The sequence below is a fragment of the Mauremys reevesii genome, linkage group 9 (genome assembly GCF_016161935.1).
Source record: "Mauremys reevesii isolate NIE-2019 linkage group 9, ASM1616193v1, whole genome shotgun sequence".
NCBI lineage: Eukaryota > Metazoa > Chordata > Testudines > Geoemydidae > Mauremys > Mauremys reevesii.
In genome coordinates this window covers 7135661-7158239 of record NC_052631.1, presented here as the reverse complement: position 1 = coordinate 7158239, position 22579 = coordinate 7135661, and the positions used below count along the sequence as shown (strand labels likewise).

At 46.3% G+C, this 22579-nt stretch overlaps 1 protein-coding gene across 9 annotated transcripts in view; it reads left to right on the top strand.

Annotated features, from left to right (window-relative positions):
* ABCC5 (ATP binding cassette subfamily C member 5) overlaps positions 1 to 17600 on the top strand; it is a 79243-nt gene extending 61643 nt beyond the window's left edge. For all 9 annotated transcript variants that reach the window (XM_039487246.1, XM_039487247.1, XM_039487249.1 and 6 more), the window contains 13 exons: positions 584 to 768; positions 3893 to 4039; positions 4476 to 4605; positions 5462 to 5615; positions 5737 to 5865; positions 6583 to 6769; positions 7702 to 7791; positions 10558 to 10747; positions 11626 to 11785; positions 12628 to 12706; positions 13550 to 13663; positions 15384 to 15548; positions 17091 to 17600. In XM_039487246.1, coding sequence (XP_039343180.1) covers positions 584 to 768; positions 3893 to 4039; positions 4476 to 4605; positions 5462 to 5615; positions 5737 to 5865; positions 6583 to 6769; positions 7702 to 7791; positions 10558 to 10747; positions 11626 to 11785; positions 12628 to 12706; positions 13550 to 13663; positions 15384 to 15548; positions 17091 to 17192 — 1832 coding nt within the window. In that variant the 3' untranslated portion in view covers positions 17193 to 17600. The remainder of the gene's footprint in view (positions 1 to 583; positions 769 to 3892; positions 4040 to 4475; positions 4606 to 5461; positions 5616 to 5736; positions 5866 to 6582; positions 6770 to 7701; positions 7792 to 10557; positions 10748 to 11625; positions 11786 to 12627; positions 12707 to 13549; positions 13664 to 15383; positions 15549 to 17090) is intronic.
* Positions 17601 to 22579: the final 4979 nt, after the last annotated feature.

The following is a 22579-nucleotide window of genomic DNA, read 5'->3' as shown; positions in this document are numbered from 1 at the left end:
CCAGTCTCATGTTGTTTGAGCCCTCACGTACTCTCCAGGCTGTTCATGACTCTGCCATTGAAATGTCTTCTGTGGCTTTCTTTTGTTGCTTGAATCTTTGAGTTGTGTGTGCAAAGTAACAACTGGGCTTTCAGAACTACTCTGTACACCAATGGTCCCCAACCTGTTTCTGTTGTGCCCCCTTACCCCTCCGGAAGCTGGGGCCAGGAGCAGCAGCTGGGGCTGGGAGCTGAGGCTGAGTCCATTGCCGGGAGCAGAGCTGTGGCTGGGGGGCAGGGCTAGAGCGGAGCCACAGCCGGGGGCTGTGGTGGAGCTGGGGGCAGAGCGGGACTGGGTGGTGCTTCCTCCCCACCCCGCATGGGGACTGGCCCAGTCCCCGCTGCACCTCCCCCCAAACGTTCCTCTGCACCCGCCTAGGAGGGCATGCACCAAAGTTTGGGGACCACTGCTGTACAGTGAGTGTTTCTCCTATGGGGTTATGGTGATACTAGCCCCTTATATGTTAAGTAAACAACGTTTTAAATGTTTTTATGAAGCAGCTCTTCTCCCCTCACCCTTTTTTCACCCCCATTGTATTTCCTAGGCCAGCTGATGCAGCTGGAAGAGAAGGGCAAAGGCTCTGTGCCCTGGTCTGTTTATGGCACCTATATCCAGGCAGCTGGAGGCCCCTTTGCATTCCTGATCATCATGGCACTCTTTGTGCTGAATGTGGGCAGCATGGCATTCAGCAACTGGTGGCTGAGTTACTGGATCAAGCAAGGCAGCGGGGTAAGAGGAATTGGAACGTCTAACTTTCTAATAGGCGGGCGGGATTGTCTTCATAGGATTGCTTGGGGTAGTTTAGGACAAACCTAACTGTACTTCATAAAGGAAGATCATTAGGAGGGCTCTCTGGGAGATGATCTCATCTGAAAGAAGCTAGTCCCCGAGCCTGACATAAATCTACGGGGGGGGGAGAGGCAACAGCTCATGCAATCTGATGTTGGCCCCTTCTTCCTTGGCTCTGTCAGTGTAAGAAAGGAAGCAGAGCAGTGCAGGGAGGGCTGCTTTAGAGTATTCAAGCAACAAGTGCAGTAGCTAATTTTGTAGCTCACTTTGCTACCACTGTGACCTGGACGTCTAGTGGGACAACACTTTTATATTGTCAGAGGAGATGACTGTTACGTAAAATGACTATTAGGAATAGTTTGGGAGCTCGGGATGACAACCTAGGACGGTGCAGTATTTTTGTCAGTGGAGGGGCTTAGGTTGAGTATGGCTAAATTTAAAGATCTGAAGGCCATTTATGACAAGAGAAGAACCTTATTAAGTGAAATAGCGTGGCCAGTGTGTGTGTTAGCAAAACGTCCCGTTGGTGAAACTTGGCTGGCTTTTAAAGAGGTGGTGGAGAGGTGGCTGGTGTGAATTATTTAAAATTCATCCCTGGCATAGTGGTAATCTTCAGTGGAGTTCCAGCCTGGATGCCCAAACAAATGGGAACAAATGACCAGTTGTTCTAAACGAGCTGCAAGAAAAAAAAACCCCTGCACTTTTCTTTTTTAATAAGCAACTGAAGGAAGGTAAAGGATGTATTCAAATGACAAGGTGCAATGAAGCACAACTAGCTGGGGTTGTTAAAGAAAACAGTGAGGTGCTTAACGACGATGGAGGACAGAAAAATGAGAGGATCGGAAATAAACAGGAAAAAAACTCAGACAATAAATAAATGAATAATAATATTAACAATAAAAAAAATGCAGACTTCTGGGGAAAAAAATTATTGGCTAAATAATACTAATAGCTAATTACTTTAAATTGGACAATGTACTGCATTATATTTTAAATTAGCCATTTGCACATACCAAAAAGACTCTGAAACAACAACAACCCCCCCACTATTTAAATCAAAATAAACAACCAACCAAAACTAACGTACACCTTTTTTTCCCTTGCCCATATTTCCATTCCAGTCAAAGCAAAACCCAATCAGATACATACGCTCTGAAAATTCAAAACATAGGTAAAGCTGTTTTTCTGGGGGAGGGGATCACTCCTCCTGTTACTGTTGTGCACCTCCATGAACCAGAGTCTTTGTTCAGTAACAAAAGCAGTTTGGCTCTTAACTAAATGAACTGGCAATTAACACACAAAAAAGCACAAAATAAATAAAGCACTGCCAAATGGAGGTGGGGGACAGCCATGTGTGCGTACGTGAGAGGGCGTGTGTTGCATGCTATCTCTTTAGCCCGAGCACTTAGGAGCCTGAGTGCTTGTTCAGTATAGCAACGGCCGCAGCTCCCACTTCTGAGCCACCAGTACAGATAGGCTCCCAGTCCCTCACTCCAGCTCAGCAGAGATCCCCTCGGGCATGGGAGCGGGTGAGCTCCTCAAGTGCCCCACCCGCCATGGATCAGGTTCCCAAAGAAGGGGCAACTGTCATGGTGGGGGCTGCGTGCCCAGCTCTGGGGAGGGGTGGCTGAGGCAAATTTTGGGGTGTCTATGGCCCCCACAAGCCCCCCCAGCGCTGCCCCTTAGAGTGATAGGAATGCTTTGCTACTGAGGGACAATAACTTTGTATTTGAAGAGAGTATTAACAGCCCACTCCTGATGCATGTGCCTGTGTAGTAATGACTAAAAATAGGAGCCAGAAATTATTGAGCAAGTATCTTGCAAAGATGAAGGTCAGTAAAGCATCAAGTCCCATATGTGAACGAGGTGACAATTATTTTTAGGGAGTCTTTGATACTGCAGAAGTACCCGGGAGCTGGAAAACAGCAACTGTTGTCCCAGTGTGATTAGTTTGCTAAATTAAATGTGGGTCTAAAGTAAAGTAAAATTCAGACTGGTTGGGGATTTATATGTGTAACGAGTATTCAGCATTATAACAGTTAATACAGACAAGGAGTTTTGGAAGGAATAAAAACCTCATGCTTCAGGGTTTGACAGTCTCTTAACTACTAGGGATTAGGGTGAGACCTTCAAGGGGTGGGTGTCGGGCATCGATTATTCCATATTTCCCTACTGTAGGATTCTTGCTCCTTTTTTGGAAGAATCTGTTTGCTGTTCAGTGTTGAAGACAGGATACTGGACTATCTGAATTAAGGGTCTCTGGATTTTTCAGAAAGTACCTAGACAAAATTTCACTTGAAACCTTAAATACCCCAAATACAGCTAGAGAGATTAATTCAGGAGACTAAAGAGCTAATGCAGAAGAGGGTTGGAATTAGTGTGTGTATTTCACGGAAGTTTGAAGAGTGGTGTTTATTTTAATCAGTATGCTCTAGTATTGTATTAATGACTGAGATAAGGCTATAACATATCAAGTCACTTCATTTACTGAAGGTAATAAAATGGGGGGGATGGAGCTACAAATTGAAATGCCACGTGCCTAAACATATACTGGTGCACTTGGTTAGAAATAACACCCAAGAAACCTATAGTTAACTGAATTAGTTAAGAGTAGAGAGAAAGATCTGGGTATATGGATAGACCGAATTCGTAGATTAAATACTCAGTCCAGAGTGCAGCTGCAGTAATCATTAAAGGGACATTAGCTTGAATCAAGAGGGGTGGATCATCTTGTGTTCATACAATGCCTTGCATAATGGAGCACTGATCCTGATGGGTATGGCTGGAATGGGTTTGTAGCTGAGGTGGGTACATAGGCAGACGGTGGCAATGTAACTGAGTCAGTGAAAAGAATCTTGGCTTCTACTGGAGCTTCCCTTTTGGGGTGGGTGTGAGAGGATTTGGATTTCTCTGCCACTCCAGATTGGCCAGGGTTTTTTCCATTCAAATTAAAAAAAAGAAGCAAGAGATAGGAGACAGTTAGCAAATAGCCCCAGGCGCAGTGAGCCTCTGGCTTGTTCTTGTTTTATACAACCATGTAACTGGGATCTTGGCTTTCACCCAGAACACCACTGTGATGTTGGGAAACGAAACTGCTGTGAGCATCAGTATGAAGGATAACCCTCACATGCGCTACTATGCCGGCATCTATGCGCTCTCTATGGGAGTCATGTTGATTCTGAAAGCTGTTCGTGGGATTGCCTTTGTCAAGGTATGCACCAAGGCCAAGTGTGGGTTTTTTCCCCCCCTCTCTTTCTCCATGGCTGGGGCCTCTGGCATTCTGATTCCCTTCTCTTGGTGGTATTGTGAGGAGGCTGCCTTCAGCTCCCAAGAAAGACTTCCTGAATTTGGGCCAGCCCAAGCATGAGTTGGGTTGACTGCAACCTTCCATCACCTGGGGCTACTACCGTCTTCACTGTTAAAACCTCTTTTGGCTCATTATCTTCCTTCCACCGCATAGCAGCACAGACTATGTAGCTGCCTTCAAGACTGCAAGAGCAGAGATTTGCTTTTGGGTCGTGACTGATGCGAGGTTCGGCCCCTTGGTCACAGTAAGCCAGTTCAGTTGTTTGGCGGTGGGCGTGATGTGAATGACAGCATAGCCAGACATCCCTACGCAACCCCAGTAACCTTTGCTGTGTTACCAGGGAACGCTTAGAGCCTCCTCCAGGCTCCATGATGAGCTCTTCCGACGGATTCTTCGCAGCCCCATGAAGTTCTTTGACACTACACCCACTGGGCGGATTCTCAACAGGTTCTCCAGAGATATGGATGAAGGTATGTCCCTCTCTGTCTGCCGTAACACAGCACAGTCTGCATTCAGACCTTCCAGTTAACTCACTTGTGCATGCCAGTTGCTGGATGCAGACATGAAGATAACCCGAAAGTGTCTCTGTAGACATTACAAGCCTTTGGTGCACGTGACATATTTGAAATAGACAAATCAGTAATTGGGGCTATAGGCTGTCTCCTAAGAATGGAAAGCCCCAAATCAGACCAGTCCAAAAAGAAATATAGCAAACCAATTTCAAACCTAAATCCAATGCATATGGGCTCCCACCAGTCAGTGCTGGGGTACTGCTGGTAACTAGCCCACAGGATTACTAGGATGAAATTGATTTTATTGCATGGTTTCCTGGGTATGTGTTCATCCCCAAAATAAAACTAATATTCACTTCTCTGTGCATTAGAAGCTTTTAAATTGTTCTGGAAGGAAGGAGGCTGGCAGGATTTGAAGGCTCAGCCATGCCCTATGCAGTAAGGTTGGTCCTGGGGACTCCAGTCCAGTCCTGATGCTCGTGGTTGCTACCAGACCTGCCACCCTATTGTTCCCATCCAGACCTTCTTGATGCCTTTTTTTTATGGCAAGTTAAGAGCAAAGAGCTTAATGGCCAGTGCGGTAGCAGTGACCTTACTGGTGGGGTGGGAGAGAGAGGAGCAATCACAAAGATCACTGGCATTGTTGAAGACAAAAACACTCATTAAAGAGCAAAGCTTTATACCTAAATAAGTCTTGGAAACCAGAATCCCTGGGACTGGTGTGACGTTGTAGAAGCTGGACTAAATTGCTTTATTTAGGTTGTTTGGCTCCCTGTTCCCAAGACCTCCCTCTTTTTCTCACCATCTTTTCCAGTTGATGTCCGTTTGCCATTTCAAGCTGAAATGTTCATTCAGAATGTCATCCTGGTTTTCTTCTGTGCCGGGGTGATTGCTGGGGTCTTCCCATGGTTTCTGGTGGCAGTGGGGCCCCTCACCGTCCTCTTCACAATCCTGCATGTTGTGTCTAGGTAAGTTCACCAGTCGCTTTAAGGGACCAGAGCTTCTCTATCTTAAATTCATTGGGCAAGGTGTTCATTCAGCATGGATGGTTGTGTGCATCCCTCAAAGCTGCTCCTTTCTCTCTTCCAGAGTCTTTATTCGTGAGCTGAAGCGCCAGGACAACATCACGCAGTCTCCATTTCTGTCTCATATTACGTCTAGTATACAGGGTCTCTCCACAATCCACGCCTACAACAGAAGGCAGGAATTCCTGCACAGGTCGGTACAGCACTCAGCCTGGAGTTCGTTAGCATGGGATAGGACAGGACATGGCTGATCCTGTGAGCCCTTCCAAATGGTCTAGACAGTGTTTGGTCCTGCCGTGAGGGCAGGGGACTGGACTCGATGACCTCTCGAGGTCCCTTCCAGTCCTAGAGTCTATGAATCTTCTGTTCATTGTATTTCCTTGGCTACACAGAGCTGGAACTAGAGATCAGATGCTAATATCTGTTTTAATCAGCTGGTCTCATTAAATCCTATCAACGTGCTGCAATATCTCTTGACGTAGTACTTACACGCTCAGTGTTCTGTGGCACTGTAGGGTTTATGGGGTCAGCAGCTTGTTGCTATTGGGTTTCTCCTGGAAGATGCTGCTCGGTTTCTGTGGGAAAAGGCGTTGCTATACCATTAGTGGATGCTGAGGAATCCCTTGTGGTTTGTTGTCGTTTATGTTAGCTTGTTCTTGGCTTGACAACCACAAAGAGGAGCAGTTCTCCCATGTGATTTAGGGACCAGAGGATAAATGTATTTGCAATCCCCTAACCCTAGGCCTGGTTTGGAGAGAGCTCTGCATGAGAGGCAAGAACCAGGATTAGTCCATCCAGATGAGTTGTGATATTAGTCTCGTGCAGCAGTATTAGACGTGTCATCATTAAATACAAAGCTTCAAAGAGGTGCAACTGCCCCTCTCCAAATCTCTCCCTTACCTGCTTCCAGGTACCAAGAGCTGCTGGATGACAATCAAGCACCATTTTACTTGTTCAGCTGTGCAATGCGCTGGCTGGCCATACGACTAGATGTTATCAGCATCGCCCTCATCACGACCACCGGCCTGATGATTGTCTTAATGCATGGCCAGATTTCTCCTGCATATGCTGGGCTTGCCATCTCTTATGCTGTGCAGGTGAGGTGCTGTCCCCATCTGTGTTCTAGAATCTGTCTGAATCTCTAACCGGGGTGCATCTTGGTGTGGGTAACGATAATCTCTTACTGAAAAGTTTTAGCTTAATGCAGTGTTGTGGGAGAGGGCAGAGAGACTGATGCTTCTGTTGATAGTGGAGCAATAGTGATCAAGGATTAGGGCCTTTCTAGGGATTAGGGACAGGCTGGGAGGAGTCATGCTTGAGAGTGTTGCTATTGGTAGCTGAATTTCTCTCTTAATGTTCGAGTGGAAGCTGTTTTGGGCACTCAGTAGAATATTGCACATTTTTCTTTCCTGGATATTTCTAGAGAATTAACACGCACATTAGCCAATCTGATGGCTTGATGAGGTGCGTTACTGTGATCTTTAGTTTGTACGAGTAGTGCTTAGAATACATACAGGTTAGTTCCATTGTTGGGCTTTTTATGCCCCCTTCTTGTAATAAGGTGAAACTACAAAATGAAGAGCTTAACATTATGCAGTGTTGTAGCCATGTTAGTGCCAGGATATTAGAGAGACAAGGTAGGTGAGGTGTAATATCTTTTACTAGACCAACTTCTGTCTGTGTGAGACACAAGCTTTTGAGCTTACACAGAGCTCTGAGTGGCTTGAAAGCTTCTCTCTCACCGACAGAAGTTGGTCCGATCAGAGAATAGTATTAACATTTTAAGTGCCTTGCTCAGTCACCTTGCTGACTTTTCAGGTGATCCACGGACAATAAAGAATTACTGATGGGAATTGTAAGCCTTCTAAAATTAACTATTAAGCTACCACAAGTAAGGTTATTTTGCATCAAGGCATCCAAGTTCCATGGGGTATTGATTATGAAAAGCTCTTAGATATGTTAAGAATAAACAAATCCAGTAGAATTCTGTGAAATGAATGGTTCAGTTCCTGTCTCTTCCCCCTCCCAGTTAACAGGGTTGTTCCAGTTTACAGTCAGACTGGCCACAGAAACAGAGGCTCGCTTCACCTCAGTGGAGAGGATTGATCACTACATCAAGGTAAGGCATCAGTTCACCTTCTCACTCTCTTTCTTGTGCAATTCGTTGTTGCTGTTCGTGCTCTTGACATGAGAGGAAAGAGAGCTGGCCTGTATCTGCATTGGAACCTGCTTTAGAATAGGAAATAAGGCCCTGCTCCTGCAAGCATGCATGTGTTTAAAATTGATTTCACTAGGGCTAGTGGTGCACTTAGCTGAATACATGCGTAGTGTTTTCCGGACTGGGGCCTAAGAATTCATTTGCTTAGTACATAAACTCACAGGGCGTCTGCCCAGTTGCAGTGAAGCCTAATACACTCTGAATGTTTGCAAGGGGTCCTGCAGCAAGAAGGAAGGAAACGTGGGGGTGAGAAGGGCTCACTGTAGGAAATCCTTTCAGTATTTTAGGGCAGCTGCATAATACCCACTCTCTGGCATGTTGGAGTCACCTCAGGGCCTGAGTGGCTCTTTTAAGACTTGACTCTAGTTGCTCAGCGTTTAAAGTCACTGTGTCCCCATTGAGTCACTCTTGTTTTCCACACAGCTGTCTGCTGTAAAATATATTTTGAAAGTTGTGGAATCCTTTCCAGCAGTGAAGTTGGCAGCTGAGAACCTTAAGACAGCTAAGAGGGGGAGGTGGACCGGGACGAGTCAGGACGGCCACTAATCAACTTGCTGTCCTTGTGCAGATGTGCAGCTTGCCATGCTAAATGTATAGCAAGTTACCGTTGCTCAAAGTAGCAGCAAATCCTGCTCCACACCTTTTTCTACACTACAATGGGCTCTGAGTGTTGGTACTGTGGGAAGAGAGGGGGCTCGGGGAAGCGTGTACAGTGGATCTGATATGTGGGTTTGCAGACTAGCCTCTTTTCCAGGTCCACAGACACAGGAGTCGCAGAGCGCGGTTCTCCTTGTGCCGTTTGAGGGAGTAGGTCAGCAATCTCAGACGATCACCATAGAGGCGCATCTCTCTGGAAGCTCATATATGGGATAGTTTATCTCATTCTACTCCGGAGACTGCATGTACAGGGGAAAGAAACGTTAGTTTAATTTTGTAGCTACACAAAGAAACTAGCAATCTTGTGCAGCCTTCCGAGGTGAAGTTTTCTAACTGTGGAAGCTGAGAGAACCATCCCAGGCGTTCCTGCACCTTCCCACCCTGTGAAAGGCCCAGTGTAGCTCTCACTGAGTGGTGGTGTGTTTGTCATGGCCATGTCTTCAGGGACAGAACCCAGGCCTTTCATAGGGTTTTGTAAAGTCACTGTCTGTGTCACCCTGGATGGTTTGCTATTGAGCAAGACGACTCCATGATTTCCTACCCTGTTGGCTGTCTAAATGGTCATTGTATCATGAACTTTGTTTAAAACCGTTTTGATTGTAATATAAAGCACGTTTGACTTTTGTCGTCCTTTCCCATCACAGTTTTTGCTGTGTGCCAGCCATGGCTTTCTGTATCTTTGGCCATAGCCAACAAAGAGCCTCAGTTCTCCGTCTTGGGGATGGCATGGGTGTCTGTGCGCTAGAAAATAAGCTGCCAGCAGTTTCTGTGCCCCATGAAGCCCCGGGCTTGGCATCTTTTCAGTGTGGCTATTCAGATTTCTTTTACTAGCACCTAGTTCAAGCCAATACAGTACTACCGTCATTGAGCAGCATCCCTTTTGAATATCGGTAGATCTGCTGTGTCCACTAGCCAAATCTCTGCTTTCTAGCTAGAAGATGGTCTTGGCAGAAATTGAGGAAAGTGGCAATTACTCACATTCTGAAATGTACCAAAGAGGAATGTGCCATCACCTGGATTGCATCTGATTCTCAATTTTTGTTTTCTATGGAATGTGATGTGTCTAACTACTTAGCAAGGGCTCTGCCAAGTGTAGCAACAAAAGCAAAGGGGAAGGAGCCAACCCGGCTGGGTTGGTATATGAAGTTTGGGCGGCACCACTTGTTGAATTTCACATTTTATCCACTTTGTAAATGCAGGTCACACTTGACCCATGAGCAGAACTAATATGTGACCCTGGCACAGCAAATGTGGGTGAATTAGCATTTCTATGGCACTGTGTAGCATTGCAGTCAAATTGTGACTTGAAGATAGTTGCTGTGTCCACAGCCATAAAATCTCCCTGCAGGCTCCCAAGGACTTCATGATTTCTGTCTATAAACAGTATCTAGCTCTTACTTAGCATTTTCCATCCGCACTTTTTGCAAAAATAAAGCTTGAATTAAGAATAAAATGCCCCATTTTACAGATGGGGAAACTGAGACACGAGGAGGGGGGGGAAAGTGACTTGCCCAAGGTAACCCAGCAAACCAGTAGCAGAACCAGAAGTTGGGAATGGGTGGTGGGATGGGTCACCTGATGATTACCTGTTCTGTTCATTCCCTCTGAAGCACCCGGAAGACAGGCTACTGGGCTAGATGGATCTGTGGTCAGACCCAGTATGACCGTTCTTACGTTCTAACCAGGAACTGAACTCGGGTCTCCTGACTCCGAATCTGGTGCCTTTGCCACTAGGCAACATTGCCTTCCTTAAATGCTCATTAAGGTGGCATTTAAAGCAGCATGTGGGGCTGACCCTGTAGTGGGGAAATGCAGAGCACCATTCAAGGGACCTGGGATCAATTTTGGGGGCACAGCTTCCCTCCCCAGCTTAGCAGTGCGAAAAGAAAGGGGGACATCTACCATACAAAGAAACCAACTCCTGTTGAGAACTGCAGTAAACCATTTGGCATGTTGGTGCGTTTTGCTGACTGGAAACTAGACTTTTCGGTCTTGTTTTTGTTTTTAAAGACCCTTTCTCTGGAGGCTCCAGCTCGAATTAAGAATAAAGCTCCCCCCCTGGACTGGCCCCAAGAAGGTGAAGTTGTCTTTGAAAACGCAGAGATGCGGTACCGAGAGAACCTCCCGCTGGTGCTTAAGAAAGTGTCTTTTACCATCAAACCCAAGGAAAAGATTGGCATCGTGGGGCGGACGGGGTCAGGTGAGGAGGAGCTTTGGGTGGAGTTAAATAACTTTGTTGGCAGACTTGAGGCTATAACTGGTTAGCTCTGATTCATGTGAAAGCCTCTGCACCACTGTGAAGATGCTTCCTTCAGGATCTGAGCTGAAGGCATCTGAATGGGAACTGGACAAGTACGGTTTACTTACCTTATGTAACTGGTTCTTCAGAATTGTTCATGCAGATCCCACTCAAGGTAGAGGTAGGGTGTGTGTGTGTGTGTGTGTGTGTATACACAAACATGCTCATAAGGCACTTGCATGCCTGAGTGGGATCCACACGGATGAAGACTCTAATAAAAGATAATCCCTCTTGAAGAGGGAAAACCCAGCTGCACTCTGGCCAACACAGTACTAAGTAACACCTCTTCTGTCCTCTATGGCTGGTGCCCAGCATCGAGTAGCTACAGTGTTTGTCTACTCAGCCAACATATGGCTATCCCAACTCTTTCTCTTAATGGCCAAATTCTTCCCCTAAAATATGCTTGGTGTGATTTTGCTGGGAGTTGTTTGCATGGATGTGGCAGCCAAATTTGGCCCTAAATCTTCTTAAGAGGCCTGTAATGTGAAAGATGCTGTTTGTTTAAAACCACAGTTGAGTAGCATGATATCAAGTGAATAGCTACGTTACAGTATTCTTGTTTCTAAATGAGGAATCAGTGTTGCTTAGGATTTTAAAGATGATGAAGCCCAGCCTGGATTAGACCCACCCAGAACTGTTTGGAGGCCCCTTTGTATCAATATTTTGAAACACGTCTATTCTTTTAAACTGTCTCTGTGTCTCTACAATACAAGCTATACTGAGCTGCTGCTCCCCAAAACCACTGGCTGGCTGACTTTTTTTTCTATCCATCCATGCAGGGAAGTCCTCACTTGGGATGGCACTCTTTCGTCTCGTTGAACTGTCTGGAGGCTGTATTAAAATCGATGGAGTGAAAATCAATGACATTGGTTTAGCAGATCTCCGCAGCAAACTCTCAATAATCCCTCAGGAGCCTGTGTTATTCAGTGGAACTGTGAGGTTAGTAAGACCATAGACAATGGAGATAGACAAAGGCCATTAGATTGACATGAACCTTGAAAGATTATTTCTGTGTTGTATTGTTCAGTCTAATGTTAAGTCCCAGGAAGTGGGTCTCCCCCCAGGGCACTAACTAGAGTGACTCAGTAGTGTAGCATTCAGCAGTTCATCTTGACTGATTCTTCTGTGGCATACACATCCCTTCTCCTGTGCTCATTTTCTCATTATATTTTGCATCATGTGTGGTTAGCAGCAAAGGGAAACTGACTAGAATCCTGATCCTAGGAAACAACAGCAGCAGCTTCAGAAATCTGGGTGCCACTGAATTGCCATTTGCTGTTCTGTGTGTTACCTGATGTGATATGGTGGTTTGGGAGCAGAAGCTGGGCCTTCTGGCACTGGCCTGCTCCTGCCTTCGGAGTGTGTAGTGCAAGAGCCTAGGAGTGGTGGTCTAGTTAGACCGCTTCTAACCTTTCATTTTAGCATAACCGTTCTAACAGGCTTTTAAAACTGTAACAAGCTTGTGACACACAAGCAAGTGAAACCTGAGTTCAGGCTGGGTATTGGTAGAGGCTCTGAGTTGGGCATGATCATTGCTTTGTGTCATCTTACATGTAGCCTCCCACTTTAAATCTCCATTAGATTCTTGCTGCTTCGTGGGTTTTTTCCACCTTTTTGTTTTTTGGCCATTTTAACCCTTGTGTGCCAGGAGTGTCTGACTTCTGTGGTGTGACTTCTGTTGATGCATTGGGTGAATACGAGCTGTCCATGCTGAGGGGTTAGAACTCCACAGTGTTGAACTGGTGAAAGATTCCTGTTATATTTTCTCCCTCCTCCTCTAGATCAAACTTGGATCCTTTCAACCAGTACAGTGAGGAGCAAATCTGGGATGCTTTGGAAAGGACTCACATGAAGGAGTGTGTAAGTATGATGCACGGTGGGAGGGGGAGGAGAGGAGAAAGGGTCTGGTTATGTTAGAGAGAGAGTGACAAAGATTTTACCTGCGTATCCCACTAGTAGCCACTGCTGCTTTAAAGACTTGCAGGTAAAGTTCAGTCTGTCCTTGCAGTCTCTTCTGCTTATGGGAAAGGCTTGTGTCACGTTTCTGGTCATGAGGTGAGAGTGTGGGTGCACATAGTGAACTCTGAATCTGCCCTGTGTGCTGGCCATCTGCTGCAAGTCTCATTGCCACTTCATCTCTTTCCTTTTCCCTCAGTGGATCGATTGCAAGGCAGTAGGATGCCTACGTGGTTGTAGCATGTAGGAGCTTGCACAGCACAGTTCGCTCTGGATTGGGGAGGATGTCAGGAGACAGGGTATTCATACTGATGTGACTTCTGAATACGCTGTAGGCTTTTATGAATGAGACTTGTTCACCTATTTTAAGCTAATGTCACTGCAAGGTTACCTCTCTTCTAGTCTAGCCCTACATGTCCAGAATTCTAGTGTAAACTCTCAGTAGTATTATCAAACACATGAGGCATTTCAGCCAGACTGACCAGATGTTCAAGCTATTAGACCGGCTTAGTTTAAACGGGTTCTAGTTCTGTGTGTTCTTTAGTATGAGCTATTTCTTCTGGAAGATGGAGGGGGTGGGAAGCACTTGGACAGCATGGTGAGGGGCACAGGATGGATGGAACTTTTCTTAGTCCTGTGATGGGATTGAATTTGCAGAGAAGCAGCAGTGCCACTTGTCTTGTTCACTTGGTGGTGGTGCAACATCTCAGTACAGGGGCTTCAATCTCCCCTCTTCTTTCCTTCCAGATTGCTCAGCTGCAAATGAAACTGGAATCGGAAGTGATGGAAAATGGGGAAAACTTCTCTGTGGGGGAGAGACAGTTACTGTGCATAGCCAGAGCCTTGCTGCGTCGCTGTAAGGTGAGTGGCTGCGGGAGGGGAAAGAGCTGGGGAGGTCACAGTCACTGCATGAAAAGACTGCTCTCTGGGCCAAATTCATCCCTGTTATAATTCCACTGATGTCAAAGGAGTGACACCAACAATTAATGTGACCCACAGAATATGTGGGGTCAGGAGAGTGGGGAAGGCATTCCTTAGGCAGATGTCAGTTCTTCAGGACACCCTACGATCCATGGGTCTCCCAAGTACTGTATCCAGAGATTTGTTACTTGTTACCAGCTAGAGTCTTAGGCTGTCCTTGTGGCTTAGCCCTGTGCATGAGAGCACTAGGTCCCGTCTCCCTCCCTTTGCTAGAGCTCGCCAAGATTGTTGCAGAGCTGGTACTTCTACATTGCTCCATTCATCCTGAGGGTATCGAAGTATTTTGCTTGTGGTGTAAGGATCACTTCCCCTTCCACTTAAATGTAACCTCTAGAAGTGGAACATGGGACCTGTGCTGCCAAAATTATCAAGGTTTTTGTTCCTTTAGGAGGGGAAACTGAATAATAGTTTCAGTGAAGAAAGGATTTGAGGTAGCTCAGAACAGATGGACCCAAGTGGAACTTGACCAGGACTCAGGGCTAAACTGGCTTTTTCTTTTTAAAAAGTGGCTCTTGTTGAGTTTTCACATCCTCAGTTTTTATATCTCCTCAAAAAATGGCACCTCCATCAGCACAGTGCCCCCACCCCCTTCCCACCTTCACCCCACCACTCAGGCCATCAGATTCAGTGCAAGCTTGGAAGGACCTGTGGTCTCTGCTAAGATCCCCACACCTCTCTCTGCAATACCCTGGGTTTCTCTTGTATCACATGAAATACCAAAGATGCCCACCCAGCTTAGCCAATGAGATTTGATGAGCTGCCATTCCAGTAGTGTGGTTGTCTGGATCTGAAGAGAAAGAGGATGTCCCCTCTAGGCCACTAAAGAGCAATATTGACTAATTCCAGATGGGAGTAGCAACATGGAACCTTGAGAGAGGGAGGTATCCTCAGAAGGGGAATAGTGTCTCTGAACTGTAGTACTGTGTATGAAAACTTCGAAGCAGAGACTAAAGGGAACAATAAATACTATGTGAGTTGCCATGTTCAAGCTATTGTCACCTATCTATGGTAATGAGGGCATGGGCTTGAGCTAAGCCAGGGCTGGATGGTGGGAAAAGGGAAGGAATCTTTCTTTCTCAGGCTAGCTAGTGAGAACTGCTACAAGGTAGGCACCAGCATTAATGGGGTGAGCAGTCCCACAGCACAGTGCATTTAGTCCCACACAGCTGATTGATTGATGCAGACTTCCTAGCCTCCATTCATCTCATCCTCTCCCCAGAAGCCTTCTCCTGAGAGTGCTGGAGGTGCTGGGTCCATCAGGAATAGTTCACTGGTTAAAGTTCAAATCTGAGATTCAGATGAGGAATATCAATCTCGTTCAGTTTTATGTCTGAGCCCTATGCCCCAACCCCTCCTGTTATAGGGCCGTGGGACAGGCGATCGTAAAATATTCCCAGCAAACAAAGCCCAGGGAGTGATTGTGTCCAAGGCAGTTGCACAAGATGCCCTTCTCGAGTGCAAGAGGCATTGTTAGGATTATCACTCACCCTTGTTGTCATGGCAATCAGCAGGCTTGTCTTCAGACCACACTGTGTGCCTGTGTACTGGGGGGAAGTGGGTTGGCTATAATGTAACACCCCGCATTATGTGCCATTTGCAGGTTTTGATACTAGATGAAGCAACAGCTGCTATGGACACAGAGACGGATGTACTGATTCAGGAGACTGTCCGGGAGGCGTTTGCAGACTGCACTATGCTAACAATTGCTCACCGCCTGCACACTGTGCTGGGCTCCGATCGGATCATGGTGCTAACACAAGGACAGGTGATTAGTAGCACTTTGCCTTTGTGGCTGGCATTGTAGATTGCTTTGGCTCTAGGTATAGCCTGCTTGCTGGTGCAGGTTACATAGCCAGGCTAAGCTTGTGCCTCCACAGGGTGGAAAGCCATGGCACATGTGGCTGTATGTTCTTTCACCCCTTTGGCAGTAGTTCTCTGTGGTGGAATACGGGATTGCTCCTCATGACAAGATAAAAGGGGATTAATTTTCCTTCTCCCGCTTTTCCTCAAAAAACACCAAACCCATCTAGAAGCAGGTGTGTAGGAGCAATCTCATCACTTGGAAACTTCACAGGGGGATGAATTCCAACAGGTATAAGAGCCACCTGCATCTCCTTAGGGTTCAGTGCCATTTGCCCTAGTGCTGTCCTGCAGCCCTACAGTAATAACTGGCCGTGAGAGAGACGTTTCAGATTTTCATACGGGGGCTCTATACAGTAAACTCCAAATGTGAAGAATACGGTGAGGTCCTAGAAGTCAGAGAAGGAAGGACCAGTTGGGTGCCACCAAGTCTGTCTGTCTGTGAGCCAGTGCAGAGTTGCTCACTATTGTACATTCCTAGTGTGTTGTCGGTCTCATTTGAAATGTTCCAAGAGACAGGACATCTGCACCCCTGGCTCCCAAGAGACTGATCCACAGTGGACTAGTCTCCTCTTAGGAAACTTTTTTTTCCCTGAAGTTTAGCCTACATTTTCTTAATTCCTCCCATTCCTCCAAGGTACACCCCTGCCTAAGTAATTCCTATCCCTTCTTGATGTTTACACCCTTCAAATCTGTATAGACCGTTACCATGCCACCTATCACTGTCCTGCTGCTGGGGGTCAGAGTTTGCTGTTGCACTCTGGGCCGGTAGGGAGCTGGGAACACTACTTCTTAGTAAAACTCTAGCTGGCACGCAGCGCAGGAGCCACGTTGAGGCTTTTAAGGCTAATTTGGTGAAGGCACCAAGAGGCATCTGTGCCCTCTGAGTAATCGTGCTCTTATTGTTGCCTTCATCCATTGCTGAGTGCGCTTCATTCTTCCCTCTTTGTCCTGTGCCACTCATTTATGTCAGAACAATGCTCTTTGGGCAGGGACTCTTTCTTCCTGTGGGGCTGGGTGCTTGGGAAAAAATAATAATGGAAACTGCTGAAAGGGGGAAGCGAATAGAACACAATGTAAAGTCGTAAAGCAGATGCCATTAGTAGGCTAAAGCCAGATCTGCAAAAGGAGACCTGGGTCATGAAGCAGGAGGCTGTCAGCTGTTGCAGTCTTTCTGGCAATGTGGGCATCCGTGGAATGATTTGAGAAAAGATGCTGAGCCAAATAAGGGGTGCCCCAAACTTGGCATTATGCTGCCTGTCCGTGTGGCCTCAGGAGATGCTGTGGGCAGGGAGTCAGATTGGGACCTGGAATATAGCTGCCCTGGGCACAGTCCCTTGCCTTGAGTCCCCTGGTTCATCACTGTGATGTTAGCATACCCTCTGTTCTGACAGCCTGTTTGATGCTGAATTTCATTAATGAAAACTCCCCACCTTGTTTGTTTTAGGTAGTGGAATTCGACACTCCGTCTGCCCTTCTGTCCAATGAGAACTCGCGCTTCTATGCCATGTTTGCTGCTGCAGACAACAAGGTTGCTGTCAAGGGCTAAAATTCAGGATAAAGTCACTTTAATTTGGAGGGTTCCACTCCCTGCCTGTGGCAGGCCAGCTCCTCCTCTTGCGCCTCATTCTCAAAGCAGATTATTGCCTTTTCATCTTTTTAATTTTTAGCACAATGTGTCAAACACGGAGACTTTTTAAAACCTGTAAGAATTCTTCCTGTTTTTATTGTATTTATTCCATATTCATATTACTAAATTTTTTGTTACTAAATGCACTCTACAAATGGCTCAGGGAGCCATAGTTATAAATGTATCAGAGGCCTATAATGAAGCTTTATACATGTAGCTATATCTATACATAATTCTGTACATAGCCTATATTTACAGTGGAAATGTAAGCTGTTTATTTTATATTAAAATGAGCACTGTATTAATAACAGTGCATATTCTTTTCTATAATTTTTGTACAGTTTATGGTACTAGAGAGCTGGCTTTATCAGACTGTATCAGACACCATTTAGTCTCTTACAGCTGGTCTTTTCATAGTGCCGGATTTTCTGCGTGTCTGAATGGAAGTGAAGCTTTGCAGTAGTGTCCTTCAATGTCCCATCGTTGTCGTCCTGCACAGGGGGGAAGGGCTCTGTGGTGTAACTCTATTGCATTGTAACTATTGTCAAAGCTGTTTGGAGCCTCACTATTGTTCATGGTGGCTGCTGCTGCTGCTTCCCATGATGCTTTCCCAGGGTAGCTTTTTTTTTTTATGATCTCCTGAGTGGTTCAGGGCGAAGACCACTTCTGGGTCACAGGAAAGTTCCACGATCACTCCGTGTCCTGGTGCAGTGATGGGAATGCAGCAGCTCTTTCTTGTGCAGTGTCCGGGGGCAATAATGGGAATGCAGCACCATTCCCTAATATATCAATGGAGTTTGGGTTTTGTTTCTATTAAAATAACCAACTCCTGCTTCGCTGATCTAACTCATGACCGGAATCTAAATGTTCATAGAACAACCTGCAGTAAAACAATCGCTCTCTGAGTTCAAATCCAAACCCTGGGTTGCTGGCAGAAAAGTCTCTTCTTTCCTGAGCTGCTCCAGCTGAATCCTTTATCTTGAGGCTGCTAATGCTCTTTACAGGTTGAGGGTGGTTCTTATTGACATACATAACACTCGCCCTTTGTGCTGTTCACTTACACTAAGCTTAAAATACATCAGCATTTCCTGTTTTGGTCTTGCATACTTATTACCTTAACAACACCCTGAAGTCTTCTGCAATTTTGAACAGGTTCCTGCTGATCAGGGTGTGACACTGGAAGGAAGTTATTTTCTTACTGTAAAGAGACCTACCTCAGGTTGCTGAGTCCTGTGTGGTACGTTACCATGATTACTGTACACCATCCCTGTTCCGTGGGGCCCAAGTGGGCACGGTCACTCCAGTTATAGCCGTGACTTATTGAATGATCAGCATTGCATGTCTTTGTCAACTTGGACATTTTGTAGCCTTAGCATGTTTGCAGAATGTCTCGTCGAGGCAAAAATCCGAAAAAGTGAATAAAACTATTTTGGGTTTTGTAAACTCTTGTTGCGTGAAGCCGTTTCTTTGAGGCACATAAATCGCTGCTGAGCAGCAGGCCTGTTGTGGACGTTGGCGGAGCCCCACTGCTGAATAGCTCTCACAATCTGGAGCTGACTTTCCCTTTAGGACAGATCAGTTTCTTTAAGAGTCCAGTGGATTATTTCCACATTGCCCAGTATGGAGTGCTACAAGTGCTGAGCCGGACAGGGACTATAGGGGACTCCAGTCTGGCATTAATGAGATTCTGCCCTGTAGTAAGAGTGAGGCCTGAGAAGGGAGTGTAGAGCTTACTTAACCACCCTATTAGCCTAGACTAGATCTTGTTTATGCCCATGTCTCCTCAAACACCCGTTCTCTACCCACACCAACTCTTGTGTTTCCGATTGTGTCACATACAGATTTGCAGGATCTAGGCCTGAGTAGACTAGCGAAGAAACTGGTGCTCACAGCTCAGCCATCACTACCACAGGGAAACCACAAAAGCAGAAAAGCTTTCTGGGTGTTGGCATGCCGATGAGCAGCACAGAAGGCGTTGTTCGTTTCTAGTTGTTCGCTACGTGTTTGTTTGTATTTAATGATCTGCTGAGACCACAAGTCACAGATTCGTTAATGAAGAGTGGATTGGAGCCTTTCACCCAAATGCGTAGTTTGGACAGTTCTTGAAATATCTGCTGTTCTGTCCCACCCTCAGCCTCAATGCAATTGCCAAGTTCAGTTCACACCAGCAAGCTAGCACCCGGCCCTCCTGCCTTTGCTTCCTAAGCAGAAAGAAAAATATGGAGATCCAGGGAGAACTCAGTCAGAAGCTGCAGCTGGGCCCAGCACAGGCCTGTGGTTTCTCCAAGCTGCTGTCACTACCCCCACGCTTTCACCAACCCTGCTGCCCTTTGCTAAATAGACGTGCCCTCAACAAAACGGGGAGTGGCATTTGGAGTCAGCATGGGTCAGAGCCAGGTTTCCTGTACCCCATCCCTAGAGAGGTGGGCCTCAGCCTTTGAGGGATTTACTTACATTTAGATCCAGCAAACCTCCCTCTTTCACCTGCTTCTCTCCTCCCACCCCCAGCCTGCAAAAAAAGTTTCATAGAGACAGAAACAAGTGAGTGTATAATGTGTGAGAAGCTTGTTACTTCTTGGTTCAAAGTGGTTCCTGACCCTTTCCCATCCTGTTACAGTAGCATCCATGTTCCCTTGTAATCAGAAAGCAAGTTATGGGGGATATGAAGGCTTCAGACTTGGGGCTTGGAGGTATTTGTTATGCATAAGGTGCTATTAGTGCTAACAGAGGCTGATGGTCTATCCCCTCTCCACTTAGGGTGACCAGACAGCAAATGTGAAAAATCAGGACAGGGTGGGGTGTAATAGGAGCCCATATAAGAAAAAGACCCCAAAATCAGGACCGTCCTCATAAGATTGGGACATCTGGTCACCCTATTTCCACTTGACACTGCAACATTGCTGCAGGGGATAAGTGACCAGAAAGAAGTGTAGCTACCCCCTCCACAAAAACACACACGTACATCAAAGGTGACAAGTTCCCATCATAGCCATAGCACAGAGGGTGACCAGATTGTGAAAATTAAACAGGGCCTGTTCTCTTAATCCAGGAGGTTCTGGAAGCTGGAGGCTAGAGCCGGTGATGGACACTTATCATTGTGATTGGGAGGAGAGGGTAGCTACATTACTATCTGTGCTGCAAGCACCCTGGCAAAACTGTGTCCCTTAGGGTACGTCTACACTATTCGCTGGGTAGCGATCTATCTATCGGGGATCGATTTTTATCCTGTGTAGTGTAGACATGATAAATCGATCCCCAGTCACTCTCCTGTCGACCGCTGAACTCCAGCTCGGCAAGAGGCAGAAGCAAAGTCGACGGGGGAGTGGCGGCTGTCGATCCCGTGCCGCGAGGATGCGAAGTGATTTTAAATCGATTTAAGATACGTCAACTTCAGCTACGCTATTCTTGTAGCTGAAGTTGCGTATCTTAGATCATAAGAACATAAGAACATAAGAAAGGCCGTACCGGGTCAGACCAAAGGTCCATCTAGCCCAGTATCTGTCTACCGACAGTGGCCAATGCCAGGTGCTCCTGAGGGAGTGAACCTAACAGGCAATGATCAAGTGATCTCTCTCCTGCCATCCATCTCCATCCTCTGACGAACAGAGGCTAGGGACACCATTCTTACCCATCCTGGCTAATAGCCATTTATGGACTTAGCCACCATGAATTTATCCAGTCCCCTTTTAAACATTGTTATAGTCCTAGCCTTCACAACCTCCTCAGGTAAGGAGTTCCACAAGTTGACTGTGCGCTGCGTGAAGAAGAACTTCCTTTTATTTGTTTTAAACCTGCTGCCTATTAATTTCATTTGGTGACCCCTAGTTCTTGTATTATGGGAATAAGTAAATAACTTTTCCTTATCCACTTTCTCAACATCACTCATGATTTTATATACCTCTATCATGTCCCCCCTTAGTCTTCTCTTTTCCAAACTGAAGAGTCCTAGCCTCTTTAGTCTTTCCTCATATGGGACCCTCTCTAAACCCCTAATCATTTTAGTTGCTCTTTTCTGAACCTTTTCTAGTGCTAGAATATCTTTTTTGAGGTGAGGAGACCACATCTGTACACAGTATTCGAGATGTGGGCGTACCATGGATTTATATAAGGGCAATAATATATTCTCAGTCTTATTCTCTATCCCCTTTTTAATGATTCCTAACATCCTGTTTGCTTTTTTGACCGCCTCTGCACACTGCGTGGACATCTTCAGAGAACTATCCACGATAACTCCAAGATCTTTTTCCTGACTCGTTGTAGCTAAATTAGCCCCCATCATGTTGTATGTATAGTTGGGGTTATTTTTTCCAATGTGCATTACTTTACATTTATCCACATTAAATTTCATTTGCCATTTTGTTGCCCAATCACTTAGTTTTGTGAGATCTTTTTGAAGTTCTTCACAATCTGCTTTGGTCTTAACTATCTTGAGTAGTTTAGTATCATCTGCAAACTTTGCCACCTCACTGTTTACCCCTTTCTCCAGATCATTTATGAATAAATTGAATAGGATTGGTCCTAGGACTGACCCTTGGGGAACACCACTAGTTACCCCTCTCCATTCTGAGAATTTACCATTAATTCCCCCACCCCCCCACCGGTGTAGTCCAGGGCTTACTTAACTTCAAGGAAGCCATGGGGGTGGAGGGGCTAGGAAGAGAGCAGTGGAAATCAGCAATTTTATTGTACCCTGGCAAGACAAAGGCTGTGAATTTGCAACTGGATGGTTTGGGGCAATGAGATCAAAGGTTCCGGATGGCCTGTAACAATTCCAAGTGGGCAGTGGCTGGATGTCCGAGAAGCTGCACACAGTGCACCTTGCACCCTTCATGGAGTTCAGTCAGTACTGCTTGATGCACCATTCTTGAGTAAACTCCCTCTCCTGCTGGGGAAGCTAGGGCCCAAACCCCACCCGTCACCCCACCCCACACCTGGCCCCCACCCCACCCCCCCCCTCCACCCTGCCTGCCACTGCTGCCTGCTTGCGCCTGCTGCTGCTGCTGCCTGCTGAACTGTGCAACTCACCCACACTACAGACCAGAACAGGGGGACAGACAGACAGGGCTGGTGGGGCTGTGGTGGGTGGGGTGGGGGGGGGTGGTGGGGTGGGTGGGGGAATGGGGACAGGTTGGAAGGGCAGTTGGAACTAGGCAGGTGTGAACAGCTAGTCATGAAGTATCAGTTTAAACTGGGACCTGTGGATCTGCATTAGGAGGAGTGGAGGGGGACAGAGAGGGAGAGAGTGTTTAAGGTACAAGGTACAGCTGTGCTGCTGTAGTCTACTCATATACCCTCCTGGCACCTCC